Genomic DNA, 18,831 nt, shown 5'->3' on the forward strand with positions numbered 1-18,831 from the left:
TGTTAGCATTTGGGGGAGATAAGGTCTTATGTGGCCTAGGTAAGTCTTAAACTCACTACCTAGCCAAGACTGGCCTTCAACCATTTTCCTGCCTCCAACTCCTGAGTGATGGGATTGCAGACATGTGTTACCATACCTCACACTGTATTTCTCACTTTCTTACACTTCACTGACACAGTGTCTGCTCTTTTCTCTCCTTTTCTTTATTAAAGCAGTATTTTGTTTAGGAAACAACTTATAATAAATGAAATAAATAAATAATAGTTTTATAGGAGCCCAAGGGGAATTTCATTAATATTTTCTACTTACTTTAGTGTAAAACAGATTGGGGGAAATGAGGTTTGAGTTTTCTGTGAAATGTAGGCCTGGACCGGCAGCAGGAACCTGGCACACACGCCTGCCCTCCCAGAGGCTAACCTGAGACTCCACATAAGTTCTTCCCCACTCGGCTTCAGCCCAATCCACACCTCCTCCCAGTGGAGCATAATGACAACGACTAACACTCGGGAGGGATTAGCCTCTCACTAGGTGGAGAAATGCAGTCACCACCACTTTATTATTAACTATTGGAAAACATCCGAGCTCCTCTCTGGCAGGTTCAGTACTATTAATCATACTTGTATACAAATCCCAACAACCATTACCCACTTGCTCCTAAACTTTAGGACGTACATAACGTATTTGTGAGAGGGCAGGCTTGGCACAGGATGGACTCTCACAAAGCACCCCAAGCTGACCTCACTCATGGTCTCCCGGCCTCAGCCTCCCAAGTGCTAAGCTTGTAGGCTTGTGCCACCACGCCCGGTGCCACAGTGCCCCACTAACTCACACTTCTTAGACTCTCTTTGTGGTGTAGAGCAGAAAAAGAAAGCAGGCCCACAGAGAAGAATCACAAAGCCGGGCCTAACTGCTGTAGCACAACACGTGTGGCTCTGCTTCAAACTGAGGAACAACGACCACATCTACCTTGAAACTCCCACAGAGGTAACGTGAGAACACACCACACTCATTACAGGAGAGCAGCAGACAGCCCTCAAAACACCTTAGCTGTTCTTGTCTTGAGAAGACATCCTTCAGGAGTCCGTGGACGCCCAAAGGGACTTTAAATTTGTATACAGGGAACTGCAGGCTGCAGACACTTATCAACGGGAGGGCACTCTCCTGGCACGTGTGAAGCCTTGTGTTCAAGCCCCAGTACCAAAGAGATGCACAACTACATGGAGCTTCAACCACACCCTTAGATGTGCAAGTTCAATGATCAGAACTTGGCTTAGGAAAAGTTAGACTCGGAGCTACTTCTGGTTTCAGAGACATGCACTTTCATAAAGATGATTCAGAAGCTGTGTGAGGCCCTGAACTGCTCGTCATCGTGGAGCCTTGGCTACCGCCCACTAGTGCCACTGCAGAACCTACCAGTCCATCGGTTGGCGGCTTCTCTGGCTACTTTATTTGCTTGACCTGAAAAAAACAAACAAACAAACAAACAAACAAACAAACAGATAAAAGGATATGCAGTTATTTATATGTATAAAACTACCTCCAACCCTCTACAGATATTTACCAACATATTACAAATTACACATATACTAGAAATTACCATGAAAAAGCTCAAATAGTAGTATAACATTGTATTTTAAAAACCTGTTCAAATGCTCAAGACAATTTTAGGTATTTGCAATTATATTAAGTAAACAGAAAATCGGTATGAACAACTTCCCTTTCTAAATGTCCATTACCACTGTGCTTCTTCTTTAAAGTACAGGTTTATTTTATAGCTTCATTTATTTATTTGTGTGTGTGTAGAGGGGCACAGGACAGATGTGAAGGTCAGAGGACACCTTACAGCAATCAGCTGCCTCCTCCCACCAGGAAGTCAGATCTGTGTCAAGCATTTTTAACCTCTGAGATACCTTGCCATTCCCTAAAGTACAGGTTTAAATGAGAGGTTTCTCAATCAACTTATCATATCAAAATGATAAAACAATTTACTGGTAAGAGTTTTACTCTATATATTCTTAGGTTACAATAAATCTAACTTTTAAAAATTTTAGAAACAAAGCCGGGCATGGTGGTTCATTATCTTTAATCCCAGCACTTGTAAGGCAGAGGCAGCAAGATGTCTGTTAAGTTCAGGCCAGACTGGTCTACGAAGTGTGTTCTAGGACAGCCAGAGCTATACAGTGAGACCCTGCCTCAAAAAAACAAAACAAAATTATTAGAAGCAAGAAAGTAATGCCATAGGAGAAAATATTTATTTTAATTTATATGTTAAATATATAGTTTTATACAGGTGTGCCAATGCATGGCTGAACTTCAGCACACTAGAAGCTGAAGCAGGAGGATCTTAAGTTTGAGGGTAGCATGAACTACATGGTGAGAATTTATCTAAAAACCAAACCAAGAAATTTAAAATAATGAATATACATTGCTACTAAATGTATCTATCTGTACAAGTATCTTTCAAGTCACTCTAGATACTGTTCATAGCAATGCCATGACCATATTTGGTTTGGTTTTTCGAGACAGGGTTTCTCTGTGTAACAGCCCTGGCTGTCCTGGAACTCACTTTGTAGACCAAGTTTGCTTCAAAGTCACAGAGATCCGCCTGCCTCTACTTCCTGAATCCTGGAATTAAAGGCATGTACCACCAAGTCCAGCTGACAGTTATCTATTTGAATTATTTATTTTTTATTTTATGTGCATTGATATTCTGCCTACATGTATGTCTGTGAGAGGATGTCAGATCCCCTGCAACTGGAGTGAGACAGTTGTGAGCTGCCATGTGGGTGCTGGGAATTGAACCTGGGTCCTCCAGAAGAGCAGCCAGTACTTTTAACCACCGAGCCATCTTTCCATCCCTGATAACATTTATTTTTTTATGAAAACATAAGTTATATATGACGGATTTCACCCTATTAACTTGGTGGATTCATTAAACGGTTGTACAAACATCACCACTATCTTAATTCTAGAACATTCTTATCAACAATAGAAAATCATGTATGCCAAACACACATCCACAATCCCCATTCTCTAGCCCCTAACAGCCACCATTTGCTTTCTGTCTAACGGCTTTCTCCTGTGGGGATACTTCACATGAAGGAAACGTGTTCTCTTGTGTGTGGCTTCTCTCCACACACCAGTATTTTCAGGGTTCATCATAAATCAACACCTACTACTATTTTGTATAGTAAACTACATTTTACAACTTGCTTGCCCATTTGTCTGCTGACAGACATTGGGCCATTTCCACTAATCCAAACAATAATCGCAATGAACCTATTTTCACGTCTCTTGAGTGTAAGTCTGGAAACAGAACTGATGACTCACACGGTGTGTACTACTTTGAGGAATGGTAATTTTGGGGTTGATTTCTTGAAACAGGTTCTTACCTTAGCTCCTAGCTCACCTGCTGATCTCCTTGCCTCTGCCTCCTAAGTGACAGGATTCTAAGTGGATGTCACCATACCTGGCCTTTACTTCTTTTTCCCCCTGAGACAGGGTTTCTCTGTGTAGTTTTGGTTCCTGTCCTGGATCTCACTCTGTAGACCAGGCTGGCCTCGAACTCACAGAGATCCACCTGGCTCTGTCTCCTGAGTGCTGGGATTAAAGGCATGCGCTACCACTGCCCGGCCTGGCCTTTACTTTTCAAAGTAGCTGTACTACCATTTTGTAATCCTACCAGCTATACAAGGGTTCCTATTTCTCCACATGATCAGCAACACTTGTCTTTAAAAACAAAACAAAACTGTAGTCATTTGAGGCTGGAGAGATGGCTCAAGAGTTACGAGCACTGGCTGCTTTCTCAGAAGACCTGGGTTCAACTCCCAGCATTTGCATGGCAGCCCACAACCAATTATAACTCTAATCCAGGGAATCCAATGCCTTCTTCTGAAAGAAGACACTGCATTTACATGATGCACAGAGATACACACAGGCTGAACACCCATACACATAAAATTAAAAATAGGGAGAAAATCTCATCCTAAGGAATGTGAAAAGGCATCTCACTACAGTGCTAATCTAATGAGGAATGCTGATTTTTTTATTGGATATTTGTTTATTTTCCTTGGAAAAATGTTTAATCTGTTGACCATTTTAAGTTAAAATTTTGATCATTTTATTACCGAATTATAAGTTCTTTTTATATTTTGGATATAGCCTATCTGTCAAATAGAAGTTTACAAACTTTTTTCTCATTTTATAAGTATCATTTTACAATCCTGATATTTGAAAAAAGTTTTCAGTTTTGATGAAACTCAAGTGATTTTTGTTTGTTTTAATGTCACACTTAAGTAAATGAGAGAAAAATACACACCTATGTTTCTTTTGAGAGACGTAGCTTGAGCCCTTACATTTAGGTCTTTGAACCATTCAATTTCTGCTACAGTAAGCAGAGGGGTGCAGGCTAATTTATAACATGTGTAGACCTAACTGTGCCCAACAGCATTACAAGATTTCTTTCTCAGCTGGATGATCTGAGAATCCTTAATCCTGATTACAATCAACCATGCTGACTTCTGGACTCTCAGGTCCATTTCATTAAGCTATGTCTCTCCTGACCCAACATGACTGCTGGATGAACTGCTGGATATTTGCATTAAATTTTGGAATTAAGAAAATTAGTCTTCAATATTTTTTTAAAAATTGTTTATTTTGGGTCTCTTCTATTTCTCTATGAACTTAAAGAATTTCTGAACAATGAACAGGTAGAACTGGGAGGGATTCTTCACTGAATATGTAGATTAATGTCTGGAGTATTTCCACCTCAACAATTTAAGTCTTTCACCCACTAACCTGGTATATCTTTCCACTTACTGGAATCTTTATTTTGTTTCAACAATGTTTCAGTTTTCAGGACACATCTTACTTTTCTTTGTTTGATATTTTTATTCATAAATCATTTGATCTGCATTGACGCTATGGAAAAGCATGGATTTTCTTTCCTTAACTTCAGTTTCAATTTGTTCATTGTTAGCAATACAGAAATACAAATAAACTTGGGCATGACGATGTAATCCCAGCATTTGGCAAGGCTGAGGCAGGAGAATCAATAGTTCAAGGTCAGCCTGAACTACATGGCAAAACCCTATGCTTCAAGCAAACAAATAAAGAGAACATGATTTTTAAAATAATGACATTCTGGTATGCAAACCTTCTGAAATTATTAGTCATAATAATTTTTGGGGGATGTTTAATGTCCATGAATATAATTATTGTTGAAGATTTTTCAATTTGGGGAGTATTTATTTCCATGTATATAAATATTGCTGAAGATTTTCTATATAAATATAATATAAATCTAAAGTCAACTAGCTTTACTTCACTGTTTTGTTTGTTGGTTAGTTTGTTTTTCGAGACAGGGTTTCACTGTGTAGCCCTGGCTGTCCTGGCACTCACTTTGTAGACCAGGCTGGCCTCGAACTCACAGAGATCTGCTGCCTCTGCCTCCCAAGTGCCAGACTAAAGGAGTGCGCCACCACTACCTAGCTTTTCTTTCAAAGTGAGTATTTTGTTATTTCTTTGACTGGCTAGAATTTCTAGTACAACGTTGAACCTGTAATGAAAGTAGACCTCCATCCAGGAAGATGACCTCTTAGGTGGAGGAAGTTCATTTCCCAGTTCATTGAATACTTTTAATTATGAAAGACTATTGAATTTTGTCAAAAAAAAAAAATGGGTGTGGTGGTACACACCTTTAATCTAGCACCCAGGAAGCAGAGACAGGGGGACTCTTTGTCAATCAGAGGCCAGTCTCATCTACATAACAAGTTCTAGACCACCCAAAGCTACATAGTGAGACCTTGTCTCAAAAATATAGAATTTTTTTTCACTTCTTTAGACAAATACTTGGTTACCCTTGTCCCACCAAGTTTTATTTTATAAATATCTTGTTACTGGATTTTTTTATAGGTTATGTTGTTTCACTGGATGAACAAACCTTGCATCCCTAAGATAATCCTTTTCATACGCTGCTGGACTTGGTTTACTAATATTTCGTTGAGATTTTAATTCTATTCATAAGTAATATGAATCTTAAATTTTCCTTTCTTGTTATCTTTGTCTAGCAGTGATATCAGAATGATGCTGGGGTCAAGTGACACAATAAGAAGTCTTCTCTACTTCTCAGCCTAAAAGAATGATTTAAATGTTGGATAGAGTTCCATCACTGAAAATTAGGCTGTATCTATGCATGTCTGCTTAGTTCAAAGTGTTAAATCTTCTACATCTTGATGTTCTAGTTCATTTGACCTTTGGGGAGGGGGTGTTCAGGATTTAACCCAGGGCCACAGGCATGCTAAGCAGGCGAGCCAACTACCCCATTCCTCTTTCAACTGTTTATTCAAAGTACTGTTCTGTTTTCAAATACCAGAATTCAGTATTCAAATAATTACTGCTGAATTATCTGTCTCTTTAATTCTTTAAGCTTTTGCTCTATGTATTTTATCATTCTTATATTAGTTGCATATATTAGTTACTTTTCTGTTGCTAGGATGAACCCCATGACCAAAGGTGACCTAGGGAGGAAGGGGTTTTGGTTTACAGTTCCAGAAGAGCCATCATGGTAGGGAGGCATGGCAGCAAGCAGCAGGCATGGGAGAGGCATGGTGGCAGCAACAGGGAGCTGAGAACTCACCTCTTCAAATACAAGCAGGAAGCAAAGAGCAAACAGAGAGGATGAAAAGCTTAACCTCTCAAAACGTACCTCCGTGTAAACTTCCTTCAGCTAGGCTGCAGCTCCTAACCCTTCCCAAACAGGAGCATCAGCTGGGAAACTGTTTAAATGCAGAAGCCTGTGGGAGACACTTCTCATTCAAAGCTCCACAGCTATGTATGTACATAACTTGTATCTTCTGACCCTTCATCATCATCATAGACTGCACTTTCCACACTAGTAATAACTCATCTCAGAGTCTATTTTCTTTGCTCTTAGTTCAGCTGCCATGACCCCTTTCAATTACTGTTTGCAAGTCTTCCTCTAGCCTTTTACTTTCGACATATTTTAGTCTTTAAATATGAGTCTCTTGTAGGTGGTGTATAATTAGTTTACTTGTTTCCTTCAATTTTGGCCTTCCTAGCCTTTTAATTGGAAAACAAGCCATTTTCACTTAGTATAATTATGATATGATTTACATGACATTTTGTCATTTCCCATGTGGTGGTTTGGGAGAGAAATGTCCCTCATAATCTCTCATATCTGAACACTTGGTCCCCAGCGGGCGGCGCTGTTTGAGGAGGTTGTGGAACCTTTAGAAAGTGGAGCCTTGCTGGAGGAATTACATCACTGTGGGTGTGGGGGGTGGACTTTGGGAGTTTATAACCTCACCCCACTTCCAGTTCATCACTTTGTTTCTGTGTGTAGTGACATGTGCACTCGGCCAGCCTGCTGCCACGCCTCCCTCGCTATTATGGACTCTCCCTCTGGAACCACAAGCCAAGGTAAACTCTTTCATTCATAAGCTGTTTTTGGTCATGGTGTTCATCATAGCAACAGAAAGGAACTAATGCACTATGTCAAATGTCCCTTTTGTCCTTCAATTTTTCCAAAACTAATGTTTGTGTTAAGAAGAGTTATTTAAAGTTTCTCTGTCGTTCTCCCTCCCTTCCTCAAATTTCTGCACTCTAAAATAGCAAGGAAAACTGAGAATGAAACTCAGGTTTTTGCATGCCAGGAAAATATGAAAGAAATGTCACCCCTCCCCTCTCCTGCTGTTTCTTGTACCGTGTATTTTGGGAGTAGTTTTGTTATCTTTTGGTGACTATCCTGAGGACTGCCACTAATGTCTGAACTTATAACATTCTATTCAGATAAATACAGAACATTCAGATAAATATCAACTTAATTTCCATAGAAAGTTCTCTCTGCTATAGAACACCATTTCCACCCTCCAAATAATGCTAGTACTGCCACAGACTGTATCTTCTATACACGTGGTTGTTTACAGACATTGCTGCCTTATACAGCTGTCTCCTAAATCAGAAAAGTAAATAGACAAAAACTATGTCTATTGTCTATTTACTTAACCAATAGCCTTCACTGCTGATTTAGTTCTTCATATTGACCAAACTATGTTCCAGTGTCAAGTGTAAGCTAGTAGTTGTTCACTTGAGGATCTTTTATTTTGCCTGTTATCCCTGGATATAGAAATCTTGATGGACAGTTTTCCTTCAGTATTTTGAATATGTCCTCCTTCGGTGCTTTTGGCTTCTATATTTTCTAAATAGAAACAAGCAGTTAATTTTAGTGAAGATCCCTTGTTTCTTTCTTACTACTTTCCAAATTGTCCTTAATTAGGACAATTTGATCATAATGTTCTACAGGTCTCAGGAACTGGACATGTTTCCTCATTGGTTCTTCCTAGACTCAGGACATGTCTACTGAACCACCTTCCATCCTGTTGGCTCTCCTAGACTCAGGACATGTCTACTAAACTACCTTCCATTCTGTTGGTTCTTCCTAGACTCAGGACATGTCTACTGAACTACCTTCCATTCTGTTGGTTCTTCCTAGACTCAGAATATGTCTACTGAACTAACTTCCATTCTGTTGATTCTTCCTAGATTCAGGACATGTCTACTGAACTACCTTCTATCCTGTTGGTTCTTTCTTCAGCTGGCTCCAACCTCTGCTTAACCACTCTGACTTCACTTCTTTGTTGCGGTTTTAAACTCCAGATTCCTACTTGGCTCTTTTGGCCTGATTTCTATTTCTCCATTAACATTATCTACTCTGTGAACTATCCTTAGGCCTGCCTTTATTTTTTTGGACACGCGTCCTTTGGTGACCATGTTTTTTTTTTTTTGAAACAGTTCACTAAAATTTTTGTCTAATAAGCCCAACAGTGCTTCTTCAGAACAGTGTCTACTGAGCACTTTAGTCGTGGCTTGTAGGGTACATTTTCTTGTTTCTTTGCATGTCTTACAATTTTTTAATACAAAACTGCACATTTAAAATATAATGTGGCAGCCAGCCAGTGGTGGTGGTGGCACATGCCTTTAATTCTAGAACTCAGGAGGCAGAGGCAAGTGAATCTCTGAGTTCAAGGACAGACTGATATATAGAGCGAGTTCCAGGACAGCCAGGGCTACACAGAGAAACCCTGCTTCAACATCCAGCCCCCAAGGAAAAAAAAGAAAAACAAAAAACAAAAAAAACCACAGGGTTTAAGTTGCCTAGGCTGGTCTTGAACTTTCAATCTTTATGCCTCTGCCTCCTAAATAACTGGGATTACAGGCATGTGCCACCAAGCCTGACTTACTTTCAAGTATTTTTATGAGAATTCAGTTTCTACCACTAGTTTTATCTAGTCTTGTTCAAATAATGGTTCAAGTGGCTAAAAGTAGTATTATATAAAATGATTGCTTTGACTTCTCACTTCCCTGGTTATTTACAATTAAACTTGTTAATAAATCAATCATCACATTGAAATGATGAACTACAAATATTTCCTGCAGGCATTATTTTAAGAAAGAGAAAATATATAAGCATGTCTATGTGAACTATTATCAGGAAAGTGTGTTCCACACGGATCATGGACAGCCAGGATAAGCCCGAGTGTTGTAATGTGGCTATGAGAGCTTGCTATTAAGAGCTAAATCCTATTAAAATCAATTTATAAAACACATAATCCTTTAATCCAATTCTTCCTACCCTAACTTGATAGCTGAAATCCTATGAAAATCTTCATTATAAAAAAGCACATTAGTATTTGGGGTTAGAGGTTAGAACCTAGTAAAGTTATTTAAATTTAATGATAAGGAGATTTCTGACATTAGCTACTAACAATTTTAAGTTCTTAGATCTGTGGAATTTGAAGTTTTCACTGAAATTTTCAGGACTATTTACTGCACCTACTGCATGGGAGGAGGGACTGGGCAGTAGTCAGAGTTCAATCTACTCCATAAAAATTCAAAAACAATTGTTTTTACAGATATTTCCCTGGTCCAGCAAGCACTCCACTCCTTTATGAGTCCAATTACACATATGTTAGGCTAGGGTGTCCTCAGATCATGGATGCCAGTTTAATATTTAACTTTTTCTCTTTGCTATGTCTTCAAATACACTAATTTGTTCTTTGGCAAAAAGTAATCTGCTATTAATCCAGTGTAATTCTCATGTCAAATATGGTGTTCCTGTCAAAAAGAACTGATATAGGTCTCTTTGATATCTTTCATACTGCCTCTTCAGTTTCCAACTTATGGACAACTCTAAGCATTTTAACGCTCTGACCTGCTGGTTCTGCTCTGGTCCAGCACTGACTGACAGATTACTGTTTGCTGTGTGTGACATTTTCCTAGTCTCTGCACAACTGGCATATTGGCCTACATTCCAAACATACATACACATACACACACACACACACACACACACACACACACACACACACTCACTCTTTCTCTCTCTCTCTCATTTATATTTAGGGTTCACAGACTTTATTAGTTCAACAATAAACAGGGAAGGAAACATGCTAATTATCGCTCCTGGGGCATCATTCACAGACACGAAAACCACCCTTCGAAAGCAAACATTTTTTTGCTAGGTGATTTTGGATTTTTATAAGTATTCCTAAACTTGTTCCAGGACATGCTAAGTTAACTGGCAATAGTTCGATGTTTTCAATCTTGAGTCTCCTGGTGTGTAAGTGATAGCTAGAAGTAATGTCAGCAAAGGTCACTTGCCCAAGGAAACACCTGGCGCAGTACCATGAGAATTACAAAGTAGAAAATCGTAACTCCTCACTGAGGAGGGCTAACACTTTCAGCTCCTGAATAAAGAAAAGAATGGAAGAGAAGCAAACGTGGGGCCACAGAGGCTTCCTAGTCAGACCTTACTCAAGAACAGAGAACCTGAGCTTGCTGTACCCAGCAGGGCTGCACAAGGAGATGATTTGGCCACAGGCAGGTTTACCAGGTGTTTGGAAGGGTCTATACTTTGCTATATGGTGTGCTTTGATCTTGCAAGGGGAAGGTCTTTTGCCTCTCCCCTGGGCATATTATAAAAAGTCCTTTTGAATAAAGGACGAGGCTGGTGGGTACTGACCCAGGCCCTCCCGAGACTATCCTGTGTTTCTGTCTTTCTTCTCATCATCTAGGTCTATCTTTCTATCATTTCTTATCCCTCTTTCCTCCACCTAAGAACCCTTCAAAAGGTGAGTGCTGGACTCCTACAAGCAAAGAAGTGCTGCTCCAAGGAAAAGTGGTAGAATTACTGCACACCAGCTTGCTGGTGCTGTTCTCTAGAATCTAAAAATTTTACAGTCAAAGATTTTCATGAAGAGATGGAAGTAGAACTCTCTGAGACAGTCATTCTCTGCAAATCCAGTGTTTGGGAGACATGTTTGGCCACATATTTTTTCATCACCATCCTGTGGAACAAAGTGCTTAGCTACATCTGGCACTACAACAGCTACTTCAACATCAGACACCAGGAGAAAAAGGAGGCAGTATCTACCAGCAAGCCAGGCCTGCTTATCATCCGGTCTTAGAAGTGAAAGGCTGCTTGTTCAAGATGTCAGCTGTGTGGTGAGCCTAAAGGTCCTCAAGAGCTTCACAGACATGCTTCTTCCCCAGGCTCAACACTCTCAGGTGACTTGCTTTCAGGACCATCATGTATGTACCTTCCCGCAGTTCCTAAAAAGCTTTTGTTTTCCCAGAAAGAAAATCTGACCCTCACGTCCTCTGACCGGGTCTGCTCCTTTCTGACTGCAGTTCTCTGATCTAACAACTTTTTCCCTATGGCAGCACTTTTTTGCTTAGCTGACGTGTTTCCTTTTGTATTTACAATCTATACCTCTTAGTCATAGTCAACAAAGATCTTCCGTGTTGTGATCACCACTGTATGTTCATAGGTGTTTCCTTAGGCAGGTGACCCAGACTGTGCTGAAATCCCAGCATTACGGAGGCAGAGGCAAGGGGATTTCTAGCTTAAAGCCAGCCTGGGCTACATAGAGAGATCTTTTTCTCAAAAGACAACACACATGCACATGTGCGTGCTAGGCCACCTTAATTGTAATCCAACTATGCTCAGGCTACTTCTAAAGTACCAAGTAGTCTCAGGTTTGTCAAAGTCTCAGTCATGTGCTATGTCACATCTTTAAAAAGATACACTTGGTAAAGTTTGCCCTAAACAAAAGTAAGCTAAAATAGAAAAAATATGGAAAAAGTTATACATATTTTCCTAAACAGTTAAATGCTGTATCTTTATAATATGCTTTTTAAAATTCTAACTTTAGGTTTCTATAAATACATAAATAATACCAAGTTTTGAAGATTCTGTTTTAAAATTGAAGGAAGGCAGGCAAGATGGTTCAGTGGGTAAAGGGGCTTGCCGCCAAGCTTGACCGCCTGAGTCAGATCCCTGGAATCCACATGGTGAAAGGAGAGAACCAACTGCTGTAAATTGTCCTCTGACCTCCACACACAAGGAAGAAAATCACTGGTATACTCATAAGGCAAGCGCTTGTATTTACAATATCCTTTTCTTAGAAGGTAATGGTCAATTTCTTCATAGACTGGAGGTGGCTGAGACCAAACTGCTCTTTCTCTGACCTCTCAGTTTCCTGACTATCTTAGGCCTAGACTGTCCCATCCCGTTCACTGCCTTCCTTCTGAAATGCTTTCTGTGCCAAGCTGTGAGCACTCAAGGCTGGACTGTGAACCTCCTTAGTAGCAACTGTGAGGCAGTGTCTTTGTTAGACCACAGACACAGTGAGCAGCAGCACTGAAGCCGTCTTAAAGGAGACTGTATGTGTGTAAACACACACACAGAGAGAGAGAGAGAGAGAGAGAGAGAGAGAGAGAGAGAGAGAGAGAGAGAGAGAGAGAGAGAGAGAGTGAGAGTGTGGTTTCCAGGCAACTAGACATGCCAAGTCTCTTGTTATCAAAATTAAGATGTTCAATTGTGGTAAGAACTTACGTATCTCTTCCACAACTTGTGGGTCACATTCTCTGTATTTTTCGACTTCTGCCTTAAGTTGATCCCTTTGGTTCCGAAATGAAGAAAGTTCTTTTATAAGCATGGCTCGTTCTTCCTGGATGTAAAGGATTTTATGTGCAATTAGGCTAAATAATGTAGCAGGCTTTTTTGGACCACCAGTCCCCAAATCTCGACACAGAAACTTATTATTAATTATAAATGCTCGACCTCACCTTAGGTTGTCTCTAGTCAGCTTTTGTAACTTAACTTATTTCTATTCATCTATGTGCTACCCGAGGCTCATTTACCTCATCTATGTACGTACTGTCCACCCTGTTTTCCTGCTTCCCCCGTGTCTGTCTGTCTGTCTGCCAGCTAGCTGGCTCCCCTTTTCTCTCTGCCCACCAGCCTTGCCTATTCATCCTCTGCCTAGCTATTGACTGTTCAGCTTTTTATCAGACCAATCAGGTGCCTTAGGCAGGCAAGGTAAAACAGCAACACATCTTCACAAATGCAGTATAAACAAGTGCAACACATCTTTACATAGTTAAACAAATATTCTATTCCACAACAAATCTCATGTGTAATAAAGTAATAAGTTCTGTAAAACACTTATGTATTTGACATGATATATTTATATGGTCAGCTCCCAGTATTCATGGGTTCTGCATCTGCAGATTCAATCATCTACATATCAAAAAATACTAAAAAAGAAAAACATATACACCTGTACTAAACATGTACAGAAATTTCCCTCAGTGTCAGTCTCTGAAATTTACAATAGAAAAAATGTTTACAGAGCATTTCTGTTGTAGTAGGAATTATATGTAATCTAGAGATTATTTAAAATTATGAGGATTATATAAGCTATATGGAACTATTATGCCATTTTATAGACATCTATTACAATTATATGTAAGTATATATTTTACATATATATTATATATAGACATATATAATTTGCAATTTTCATTCATGTACTGTATGTGTGGAGCTTCCATCCTGAGGGTCCTAGGAGGTGAACTCAGGCTGTCAGGTTTGGCAACAAGCACCTTTACCTGGTGAGCCCTCATGGGTCTAACTTGAAAGGACTTGAGCATCCAGATTTTAGTATCTCACAAGGTCTTGGTGCCAATCCCTCAGTGGACACACCTCAGTATACACACAAATATACACAGTGTAAGAACAAGCCTAATTCCCATCCTTCTCTGAAATCCTATACATTGAATAATGAAATAAGAATAAATATGTAGAATGCAACAGTCATACAGGCAAGAACAGATGGTTACACATGGATGAACTCAAGGATGATGATGTTACCACCGATCAGAGAAATCTTGCACTGCTTTTGGGGTAACTTCATGGCTTGTGTTATGCATGGGAGTCACAGTTTCTGGCAACATTAATCATTGAACAATTATGCTTCAAAAGGTGTCTGAAAAAATGTTCTAGATTTTTTTCAACTTTAAATGATTAACCTTTATAAATATTTAAAGGGATCAGAAATGGCCTCCTGCCATTTTTCTTTCAAGGTGAACCAAATAAGGCTTTTAAATAGCATAATCCAACAGGCACCCTTTGACATTTTAGACAGAGCCCTCATCAACACAGAGATGTCACAGTGCTATGACTGTGTGACTGACATTTGTGGAACCTAGAAAATAACTCACACAAAATCAAATGCTGGTAAAGACTCTCAGATAAATACAAGGCAAAAATCAAAGTTCAAGAGGCCTGAATGGGGCTGGCCTAGGGCTTCCCTGCCACCCTGTACTTTCTGTTTGTACTCTGGTTTTGGTTTTGCTGTTGTTCTTCTAGAGAGTGTTATGTTCTAGAGCAGACAAGCCCAACAGAGCACTGCATGATGGGAACAACCTAATTCTGCACATTCCAGTACAGGGTCGTTAATGAAAAACTGAACTGTATATGATTTAAATGTAAATGGGTGCATATAATTAGTAAATGCCATACTGACACAGCTCAGAGAAATTTGAGACTAACCAGAATGTGCCAGAATGGTTACTACTTGTAGTGATATATCGTGTACCCTAACAAAATTTGCCTGAAGATCAGAAAGACAAAGGAACAAGCCACTGCCACGTCTTACTTCGTCAGTTCCACAAATCCTCTGGATGTCTCTGAAAGGCTTCAGCCGAAAGAGCCTCTAGCTGAAAGGGATGCTTCTGCTGAAAAGCCTTAGTTCCTGTCTCCTCACGCCTTATAGACCTTTTTCCGCCCACCATATCACTTCCTTCTTAGTGCTGGGATTAAAGGCGTGTGACTTCCCGAGCAAAGGCATGAAATCTCAAGTGCTGGGATTAAAGGCATGTGATTCCTAAGTACTGGGATTAAAGGTGTGTGCCACCACTGCCTGGCTCTGTTTCTCTCCTAAACTGAGTCAATCTCATGTAGTCCAGGGTGGCTTTGAACTCACAGACATCCGGACAGATCTCTGCCTCCTAAGTGCTAGGATTAAAGGTGTATGCCACCACTGCCTGGCTTCTATGTTTAATCTAGTGGCTTGTTCTGTTCTCTGATCTTCAGACAAATTTTATTAGGGTACACAATATATTACCACAACTACTTGCTGTCTACACTCAGATTAAACATGCTTCGGTGGAAGAAAGAGGAGGAGAAAAAGCTAGAGAAGACAGGAGAAGCAAAGGTGTGAAGGTCTGTGTGAGCGCAGAAGTAAAATCTCTACCATGGTATTTAGTGTCTTCATGCTTCTAGTTCCTCAAGTACAAAACTGCCGTCACTTCTCATACTGCTGGCATGCAAAATGCACTTAAAAAGTTCCTGACAATGTCCTGGTGTTAGGGACTTCTTCAGCAGCTTTTCCATGGCTGATCCCTAACAGACAGGGGGTGGGTACTTCTGAAAACTTGCTAAGACTTCCCTAGGAGCCTTTCTGATTACTGTACCCTTCTGCTGGCTGAAAGCTCCATCCGCGGCCTGACGGTAGGCTCCTCCCCACCCACAGCTACACTGGCTAAGTGGATTGACTCATGCTCAGTTTCTAAACATGCTAATGCCACTATTCATTGATGGTGCTTCTATCAACTACAGAAAAAGTTAGAACAGGTTTAGGTGATACCTGGAGCTTCCCTTCCCTTAAATGGTTTACAGAAATTACCATCTTCTAATCCCTATCTGTGACTATGCTGGAAACTAACATAAAAGAATAAATTTGAAGTAACGTGGAAGCACAAACTTCCTGTAAACCTGTGACATGGTCCTTTCTGCAATGTAACATTCTCAGATTGCTTCCTTTCACAGTCAAGTGACAGGAACTGAGGCCGAGGTTGAGTGTCTAAGAGTTCGTGCTGATTTTTAGTGTTAAAATCAAGAGATTTTGCTCAGTTGTTTGTCATCCTTTTCTTCCCAGTGGTCGAGTGCTTGCCTAGCATGCACAAAGCCTTGGCTCCCAAATCTAATATCACAAGAAGGAAAGAAACAGACCCTGCCTCTCTGCCCCTATCTCCAGCAGATCAAGCAGATCTCCTACAGCCTCCCCAACCCTTATCCCCAACCCATCCCTCTGTCATAGCGACCAACTTCTGTAGGCACTTCCTGGGAACCTGCCTCCCAGGAAAGCAGGTAGGCAATCTTCAGACCTTTACTCTCTCTCCTCTCTCCAAATCTAATCCCCTAGTCTCATATCCCCAGCTCTGGAGCAGACCACCTGCTGCAGCCTCCTTTCCTGTCTGTCCCCATCTCTAGCAGATCACACAAATCTTTTCCTATAGGCTGCCACACTGCCCTCCTCCCCACATCCTTTTGTTTGAGCCCCCAACTCTAGCAGGCAATTTCGGGAAACCCAACAGACTACCAGCTCTGGCCTCTCCTCCCTCTCTGCACCCATTCCCAGGGGACTAAGCAGACCCTGGAGGCACAGCCTGTATTCCTCCCTCAGTGACCCCATCAGCGACCTCCTAGCCCTCAATCTCACTTCTAGCCCAGCTCCACCCTAAGTGTCAGGTTCCAATATCAAGAAACACATTCTAAAGGGAATCCCCAGTGGCCATACCTGTCAGGATCTCAGAAGCATTCCCTACAAGGCAACACACAGACACCACACTCTCCTAAGAACCACAGAGAGTAATAGAGACCAGGGAACAAAATATCCACCCCAAAAAGACAAGACCAGATATCAGCACCTAGAATTACAACTTTCCCAATCCCAGATGCTGAAATGCCAGTGTAAAAACACAATCAATAACAGCCAGGACAACATGTCTCTACTCAGTAACCCTATCATAACAGGCCATGAGAAATGCAGCATAAGACAAGGACTTCAAAATAGCCTTTATGAATATGTTAGAGGTTCTAAAAGAGGAAATTAATAATCCATTAAAGAAATCGATGGAAACACAAACAGTGGAACGAAAGAAGAAAACAGTTCAAGAATCAATAAAGAAAACCCAAACTGAGAGAAAACTGGAAATGAAAAATTGAGAAATTCAGACAGGATCCTCAGAGGCAAGCATCACCAAAAGAATACAAGAGATGGAAGAATCTCAGGCATTGAAGACAAGATAGAAGAAATGAATAGACCAGTCAAAGAAAATGTTAAATCTAAAAAATCCAGGCAAAAAAGATCCAGGACATCTGGAACACTGTGAAAAGACCAAATCTATGAATAACAGGAATATAGGAAAAAGAAGAAGCCCAAAGCAAAGGTACAGTAAATATTTTCAACAAAGTCATAGAAGAAAATGTCCCCAATCTAAAGAAGGTGGTACCTGTCAAGGTGCAAGAAGCATACAAAACTCCAAACAGACTGGACCAGAAAAGAAATTCTCCACATCACATAATAATCAAAACACTAAACATATAGAGCAAAGGAGGAGCATTAAAAGGCCAAATAACATATAAAGGCAGACCTATTAGAATAACACCCCACTTCTCAATTGAGACTCTAAAAGCCAGAAGGGCCTAGAGAGACTCTGAGACTCTCAGATGCTACTCCAAAACTTTCCATCACAATAGGTGGAGAAAGAAAGTGATTCCATGACAAGACCAAATTTAAGCAGTTATGAATCTATAAACCTAGCCCTACAGAAGGCACTAGACATTGGTTCTCAACCTTCCTAATACTGCGACCCTTTAAAACAGTTCCTCATGTTGTGGTGACTACCAACCATAAAATTATTTTATTTTCGTTGCTACTTCATAACTATAATTTTGCTACTGTTATGAATCATAATGTAAATATCTGTGCTTTCTGATGGTCTTAGGTGACCCCTGTGAAAGGGTTGCTCAACTCCCCCATAGGGGTTGCAACACACAGGCTAAGAACCACTGTGCTGGAGGGAAAACTTCAACCTGAAGAAGCTAATGACACCCAAGAAAACACAAGGAATAAATAATATCAGACCAGCAAATCAAAAGAAGGGAAAGAAAAAACAACCAAAAATAAAGTAACAGGAATCATCAAACATTGCTCATTGATAAGTCTCAACATCAATGGTCTCAATTCCCCAGTAAAAAGACACATTGACAAAATGGATCCGAAAACAGGATCCATGCTTTGGTTGCGTCCAAGAAACACCCATTAACATCAAGGGCAGAATTCACCTCTGGGTAAAATGATGGAAAAAGATATCCCAAGCAAATGGATCTAAGAAACAAGCCAGGATAGCCACTATATCTGACAAAATAGACCTCAAACAAAAAGTAATCAAAGAGATAGGGAAGGACACTACATACTCAAAAGAAAAATCAACAAAGAGGATATTGCAGTTCTTAACATCTATGCACCAAACACATGAGCACCCAAATTCATAAAAGAAACACAACTACAGCTTAAATCACATATTGACCTCACATAGTGATAGTGTACACAGCCCCTTGGATTTTAGTTAATTCCAGATATAGTCAAGTTCACAACCAAGAACAGCTATCACAAGTCC

The 18,831-nt window shown here is 40.2% G+C and overlaps 1 protein-coding gene across 2 annotated transcripts in view; it reads right to left on the bottom strand.

Annotated features, from left to right (window-relative positions):
- The window catches only part of Mnd1 (meiotic nuclear divisions 1), a 67,677-nt gene that overhangs the window by 5,104 nt on the left and 43,742 nt on the right, over positions 1 to 18,831 (bottom strand). Inside the window, exons 6-7 of one of the 2 annotated variants that reach the window (XM_059264765.1) lie at positions 12,917 to 13,031; positions 1,414 to 1,458 (exon numbers count right to left, since the gene is read on the bottom strand). In XM_059264765.1, coding sequence (XP_059120748.1) covers positions 1,414 to 1,458; positions 12,917 to 13,031 — 160 coding nt within the window. The remainder of the gene's footprint in view (positions 1 to 1,413; positions 1,459 to 12,916; positions 13,032 to 18,831) is intronic. The other variant, XM_059264766.1, reaches the window with a different exon arrangement.

Source organism: Peromyscus eremicus, chromosome 6 (assembly GCF_949786415.1).
Source record: "Peromyscus eremicus chromosome 6, PerEre_H2_v1, whole genome shotgun sequence".
Taxonomy (NCBI): Eukaryota; Metazoa; Chordata; class Mammalia; order Rodentia; family Cricetidae; genus Peromyscus; species Peromyscus eremicus.